General features: G+C 40.1%; 1 protein-coding gene across 1 annotated transcript; it reads right to left on the bottom strand.

The window, feature by feature from the left end:
• Nucleotides 1-28: 28 nt before the first annotated feature.
• LOC139374850 (RING finger protein 141-like) lies at nt 29-7,068 on the bottom strand. Its single transcript, XM_071116006.1, has 6 exons — nt 6,946-7,068; nt 4,205-4,390; nt 3,258-3,366; nt 2,897-3,075; nt 2,620-2,727; nt 29-2,510 (listed from the first exon to the last, which is right to left on the bottom strand). Exons 2-6 carry the CDS (start codon nt 4,339-4,341, stop codon nt 2,360-2,362), a joined length of 684 nt encoding a protein of 227 aa, XP_070972107.1. The 5' UTR covers nt 4,342-4,390; nt 6,946-7,068; the 3' UTR covers nt 29-2,359.
• Between the last annotated feature and the right edge of the window lie 265 nt (nt 7,069-7,333).

Below are 7,333 nucleotides of genomic sequence, written 5' to 3'. Positions count from 1 at the left end.
TGCCAACATGTAATAAAATAAGACAAAAGACATAACTGCCCTCTTTATTAGCCTGTTGTTGGTTTATGTTATGAATGTTCAGAGAGAGTTCAGTTTATCAATTAACAAGAAAATACCATAATCATAGTTAACTAGCAAGTTGCGTCCTAAACATCCTGAATTAGTCCTTCTAAAGTACTCCAGCCAACTACAGGTGCAGTTACAGAGTACATGCTACCACCTATAGGCCACCATAGAACATTGCACTCAAATGCTAAATGCAGTTTGTCTTTCATAAAATTACTAGGCTGTGCGCTTCTGTAAACAACCAGGTTGAACACAGGATATTGATGTAACTGAAGACTGCGTTAGCCCACTGAGCTAAAGCCTAGTTGTTAGCTCTGGTTGCTAACACAAGTCCTCAGGCAAAGTTACTCATCTTGTAAGTGTAGAGCCCTGCTACACTTCTAAAGGACATCAATTATGTTGTGGTGGATATAGCTTTACTCAAAGACGTACAATAATAATATGATCGTCACAGCGAAATACAAAAGTGTTCAAAAGTGCAATTGGTCAACATTACAAACCCAAAATACTTTGTCAGATTTGGTTAAAAATGTTCTGTGGACTAATATTTTTTTTAAACATGTTAAAAAATCATTGTTTAACTAACAGTGAATAAAGTGCATATACAAAACAGCTTAAATCTTTAGTTATCTAATGGGAATAAAAATATATATATGTATTCTTTTAACATTCACTCAGTCTCTCACACTTAATAAAAAGTACATTATTTATAACATCCAATGCACTTGCCTGGGTATCAGTGATATAATAAATAATTATTGTAAATAATAATGCAGAAGTTTTGTTTTAATTATGTTAAACAGTCATTTAGACTAAAAGCTCAAAATAGTTGATAGAAATCATCTCACCCTAACATGTTGATTAAAGAGAAAATAGAAAGCTTTATCCTGGCTAAAACATCCATGAGATTATTGTACTTATTTTCACATTTCATGAAATTACAAACCATTCCCACAGTGTGTGGATTTCAAAATTAAAGTATTCATGTGACTACAGTGATTTATGCAAAGTTCAACCGCAGTTACAGAGCTGCCTATAACAGTTAATACTAAAACATCTACTATTATCCAGGATTCAAAGCGCAATTCTAAGAGTAGGTATAACCAAGCTGAACGGAAACAATGTGGCCAACTTATTAGGTACACATCTAGTACCAGGTCGGACCCTCATTTACCTCGAGAACAGCCTGAATTTTAAAGGGCATGGAAACGTTGCTCAATTGATATTAAGGGACCTAAAGTGAGCCAGGAAAGCGTTCCCCACACCATTACACCACCAGCTTGTACTGTTGAAAAAAGGCAGGATGGGGCCATAGACTCATGCTGCTTATGCCAAACCCTGACTCTACCACCAGCATGACGCAACACGAACCACGATTCGTCGGACCAGCCAGTGTTTTTCCACTCCTCAATTGTCCAGTATTGGTCTGGAACAATTCTTCTTGTTTTTAGCTGATAAGAGTGGGACCCGGTGTGGTCGTTTGCTGTAATAGCCCATCTGTGACAAGGACCAGTGAGTTGTGCGTTCTGAGATGCTGTTCTGCACACCATTGTTGTACTGCGTCATTATTTACCCGTTTGTGGCCCGCCTTTTAGCTTGCAAGATTCTTGCCATTCTCCTTCGACCTCTCATCAACGAGCTGTTTTTGACCATAGGACTAACTGGATGTTTTGTTGTTTATCGCACAATTCTTGATCAACCCTAGACTCTGTCATGCCTGGAAAGCCCAGGAGGCCGGGCCTCTGAGATACTGGAACCGGCGTGCCTGGCACCGATGAGCAAACCATGCGTAAAGTCGCATAGGTCAGTCGTTTTGCACATCCTAACATTCAATCGAATAGAATGCCTCGATGCCTGTCTGCCTGCTTTATATGGCAAGCTACGGCCACGTGACTCACTGTCTGTAGAAACAAACCATTTTCATGAATGGGGTAGTGTACCTAATAAGCTGGCCACACCTTTAAATCTTATATACACATCCACTTTGGAGAGCAATCATGTAAAAATATGGAGAAGTAAAAAAAAAAAAAAGAGAACATAAAATAAATATAACCAGTGGTTAAAATTGCTAAAAGTGAAGATCACATAGGCACATTTCTATAAAGCAAACTAAATCCTATCTACATACCCCAAAACTAGGCCAAGGTTTTTTCCTGATGAGGAAAAACTACACGCCCTACACTAAGTCAGGAAAAAACTACAGGCCCTACACTAAGTCAGGAAAACCCCCAAACTATTCCCGATGTCAGTTTGTCTGTCACTAGTTTATCAAAGTGTCTTAGTGTTGAGCAGTTTAAGGTCTGTGTGGATGGCCTGCCTCGTCAGCCAGGTTGAGGATATAGCCAGATATGTCCTCCTCTGTAGGGGCATCAGGCATCACCCACGACTCATTAGCAGCGGTCACTTGCAAGCGGCATATCGGACAATTCCTGCTCTGCCCACTCCTATGAAAACAAACCAATTCATTGAATTGACTCAAATTACCCATGAAAATGGACCTTGTGACAACAGATTTATCTGTGGACTGTTGTGGCTTGTGTCCATCTCTCTTACCACTTGTCAATGCACTTCTGACAGAAGCTATGAGCACAAGGCAGGATGAGGTCAGATTTCCCATCCATGCAGATACAGCACTCTTCCTCATCAGTCAACTGCTTTACCCTGTATGGGAATAAACACAATGGCTTGCATCACAGACAGATCACTCAGCTTCCAGACTTCCTCTTTCTCACAATTGAGAAGAGCAAAGTAATAAATGAGACTTGGAAGGATGGCAACACAAGACTACACACAGAAATATGAAAGAAAACACACACAGTGATGTACTAACCTGCCCATCCACATGCTGGCCTGACAGGAGTCCCCTGATGGGAGGTTTCCAAACGGGAGCCTGGCGCCCTCTGCTGACAGCACCTCTGCTGCCTGGCTGGTAATGTCACGGTACAGCTGAATGAACTGGTACAGGTTCATGATGCGAGACGCCTCCACCATCCCATTCTCTTTGTTGATCTGACAAACCACAGGGCAATAAGACACTTTTCAGTCTCAAAAATATGCACATGCCATGAACACACACTGCAAATGGCAAACAATTTAAGTTTCAAAAACACACACATGCCCCGTAAACAGCTAGCGAGAATGGAGACAAGTCTTATTCATGAGAGACCAAATTCAGTTTGTCCCTCTCTCACCTTGGTACAAACTATCCTCACAGCCACTTTCCACAGAGCAGAGGCGTCCGAGCCAGTCTGGACTTCAAAGATCAGGTGTTTTTGCTGTCCAGCTGCAAGCTTAGCTGTCCTGTCCAGTTCACATTCATGGAGAAACATTGTTTAAATTATTTGGCCGTAACTCACTAACGGGAACAATGTAATAGTCATGGAGAAGATTAGGCTCACCCCCACCAATTAAAGGGATGTTTGATTATCATGAGTCATGACATTTTTGCAATATTTTATGATCACTCTTAAAGTTATCTAAGAGTTTGTTTTATGCCACTGGTTAAGTGCTGTCGTCCAACCAAAGCAATGCATTTTCTGTTCAATTCAACACTGACACCAAACTACCCTTATTTTCTGTCACTTACTGCCTATGAGAGCTAAAGGCCTACTGATTGGGGTAGAGACTCGGTTAAATTCCAGTTGGCCGAGAATGTTCTAGCTAGAGCTGGGACACTAATCGACACCGACCATACCGATCACGTAACGATATCAGCAAAATGCCTGCAATAATAAGTAGCCTATACTATAGAAATGTGAAGTTTGAAATGAAATACATTTACTATTATGTGCGATTGTTAATGGGACAATTGATAGATACAACCATCAAACTATTAGTAGTAGTTTAAATGATAATTTAAAAAATGTAAACGTTCCATTTATCGTTATATCAATTCAGGCAATTAATCACCGCTCTCTAGCTCTTGACTATGTTCATAATCTGGATTGTGTCAGTTAATAACCAGTGGTGTAATTGGATAATGCTCAAGAAGTGCCAGAGGAGGACCGGTATCACTTTTGGGCCTTAGCCTACCATCTGGAAATGAAAGACAGCTATTCTCTTTGCCTACTGACTCATTACAAAGAACAGTGGAAACATGGAGTATATTGACAGTATGACAAAACATGGTCAGCCTTACATGTCATTGAGCTCTGCCACCCTGCCCAGGAACTCCTCGTAGTTGAGGTAACCGCTGTCTGTTACCAGCCTGGCGTGTTTCATCAGCTTCTCAGGTAGACTGGTCATCACCACCTGGCCTGAGATCTGCTGGCCCATCCCGACCGCGCTCACACAAAAGCACTATGAGAAGACGGTGCAGGGGGGCCTGACCGGGGGAAACCCAAACAAACACAAGCAAAGTCACCAAGTCATTTACCTACTGTCTAGAGCAGTGGATCCCAAACTTGTTATAGTCTCGTACCCCTTCAAAACATTCAACTTCCAGCTACATACCCCCTCTTGTACCAGGGTCAGCACACTCTCAAATGTAGTTTTTTGCCATCATTGTAAGCCTGCCACACACACACACACATACACTATACAATACATTTATTAAACATAAGAATGAGTGAGTTGTCATCACAACCCGGCTCATGGGTAGTGACAAAGAACTCTTTATAGGTCCAGGGCACAAATAATAATATAATAACAATCAATAATTTTGCTCTTTATTTAACCATCTTACATATAAAACCTTATTTGTTCATTGAAAATTGTTAATAACTCAGCACAGGTTAATGAGAAGGGTGTGCTTGAAAGGATGCACATATCTCTGCAATGTTGGGTTGAGAGTCTGTCTTAAATCATTTTCCACACACAGTCTGTGCCTGTATTTAGTTTTCATGCTGTGAGGGCCGAGAATCCACACATAGGTACGTGGTTGCAAAGGGCATCAGTGTCTTAACAGCGCGATTACTCTGAGCGCAGCCCAATCCAGAAACCTGGCAGTGGCTTCTGATTAAATAACATGTTCACAGAATCGCTTGTTGCATTTTCTCTTGTTCAGATATCGATAAGTGGACTGGAGGCAGAGCATGAAAGGGATAACGAATCCAGCTGTTTGTGTCATCCGTTTTGGGAAAGTACCTGCGTAATTGCGCACCCAATTCACTCAGGTGCTTCGCTATATTACATTTGACATTGTCCGTAAGCTTGAGTTCATTTGCACACAAAAAAAAAAAATCATACAATGATGGAAAGACCTGTGTGTTGTCCTTGCTAATGCAGACAGAGAAGAGCTCCAACTTCTTAATCATAGCCTCAATTTTGTCCCACACATTGGATATAGTTGTGGAGAGTCCCTGTAATCCTAGACTCAGATCATTCAGGCGAGAAAAAACATCCCCCAGATAGGCCAGTCGTGTGAGAAACTTGTCATCATGCAAGCGGTCAGACAAGTGAAAATTATGGTCAGTAAAGAAAACTAAACTTGTCTCTCAATTTAAAAAAACGTGTCAATACATCGCCCCTTGATAACCAGCTTCGGTAAGTTGTAAAAGAGTTACATGGTCGCTGCCCATATCATTGCATAGTGCAGAAATTACACCAGAGTTCAGCGGCCTTGCGTTAACAAATTTAACAATTTTCACTGTAGTGTCCAAAACGTTTTTCAAGCTGTCAGGCATTCCCTAGGCAGCAAGAGCCTCTCGGTGGATGCTGCAGTGTACCCAAGTGGCTTTGGGAGCAACTGCTTGCACACACGTTACCAGTCAACTATGTCTCCCTATCACGCCATCAGTACAGATACCAACATGAGCAGCAGATACATTTGGCTACATACAGACTGTTACTCAATTATGAGGAATTTTTACCTCATTACAATATCCCTGTTACACCTAGAGAGTTCGCCATAGTCTTTGATGCTATTCCATCTGGAACTCTCATGTTGTTTAGAGGTGTAACCAGACCTCACCTTCCTGACCTGCCCTTGCTTGATCCAGTTGTCGCTCCAATAGTAAACGTGTTTCTCCTTGCTCCCTCAGAATAACAGATCTATATGTGCTTAATTTCAAAAGGGATATTGTATCCATTCCTTATGTCACAACTTACTGAAATTCTTGTCAATAATATCAGAAAAAGGTATGGTTATTACCACATAAATACCTGCTTGTTAACAAGGTCAAAGAGGTCTAATTCAGAATGATCTGTAGGTATTACATGAAGACACTCAGACATGAACAGTACCCTTTATGTTGAGCATCCAGAAACAGTTTCTACATGTAAAGAAATTATGGAAAGATATTCATAGTTAAATAATTGTTAATATTCTTGATTTCTTGTTTTTTTAATGGGAGAACGTTTTGCTTCCTTAACTATAAAAAGGATAAAGAAAAACAATTCTCAATCTAATTGTGCTAATGGAAAACTTTCATATTGATAAATGTAAATGTAACCACTCTTATAAGGAATTCGAGCAGTACATTAAACCATTCTATATTCTTCTAATAAGAAAGATGCTAAAACAATCAATGTGTGCATCTTTTAAGGTATTTGTATAATCTGTAATTTGTTGTACCCCCTAGCATATGTTATAATTGTCTGTTTGTATATTTCTTGTATGCATACTGTTTTTTCTGCAATAAAATAAAATGTGACCAAAAAAGAGAATTAAAAAAACGTCAGTTAGCAAGCTAGCTAGCGTAGTTTGCCTTGAAACGAAAACTTGCTGTCACACGAAAGGCTTGCCCAGCCTTTGGCATTTTATCTACAGTACTGCATCTGGCACATGCATCGCACTAATTATCTACGTTAGCTAACTAACGTTATCACAATTCATTTATTGGTAGGCTCAGATGCTAACTTAGATAGCTAACGCTAGCTAAGAGAAAAACACAAGCCCATATAAGAAAATCAGTCTACATTTGGTTCAGTTCAGCTTACCTGGTATTGCTACGTGTCAACATCGATATTTCGCAAACCACATGCAATCAGCAACGTTTATTTTGTTTGAGTGTTGTGTTGTGGTTTTTGTGTGCTGGCAAGCCTGTCGCAGAATGATGACGAAAGAAAATAATACGCAAACGTCGCACTGGATTTTTGATGCAGATCACTGGTGGCTCTCAAACAAAATTACTGCCAACTCAATTAATTAATGAATGTGTTCTTAAAGAAAGAAATAACTGGAATAGTAATAAAAACATGGACAGGCAAACATTTTGCACAATGTTTTTTATGTTTGTGTATATTAGTATTTTGCAACTAAGCAAATTCATGAATGTAGGCTACACCAGAGAAGAACCAAAGCGAGAGGGTAAGCAGCAATGCCAGA

This window comes from Oncorhynchus clarkii, chromosome 2 (genome assembly GCF_045791955.1).
Source record: "Oncorhynchus clarkii lewisi isolate Uvic-CL-2024 chromosome 2, UVic_Ocla_1.0, whole genome shotgun sequence".
NCBI lineage: Eukaryota > Metazoa > Chordata > Actinopteri > Salmoniformes > Salmonidae > Oncorhynchus > Oncorhynchus clarkii.
Note: the sequence above shows the minus strand (reverse complement) of the source record. Positions and strands in the feature narration are given on the sequence as shown.

What these genes read in the sequence shown, in the direction of transcription:
- LOC139374850 (XM_071116006.1), bottom strand. Translation starts at nt 4,341, where the DNA reads ATGGGCCAGCAGATCTCAGGCCAGGTGGTGATGACCAGTCTACCTGAG. An exon ending in GCCAGCATGTGGATGGGCAG is followed by an intron (nt 2,728 to 2,896) that starts GTTAGTACATCA and finishes ATTCCCATACAG; the next exon opens with GGTAAAGCAGTTGACTGATG. An exon ending in CAGAAGTGCATTGACAAGTG is followed by an intron (nt 2,511 to 2,619) that starts GTAAGAGAGATG and finishes TTGTTTTCATAG; the next exon opens with GAGTGGGCAGAGCAGGAATT.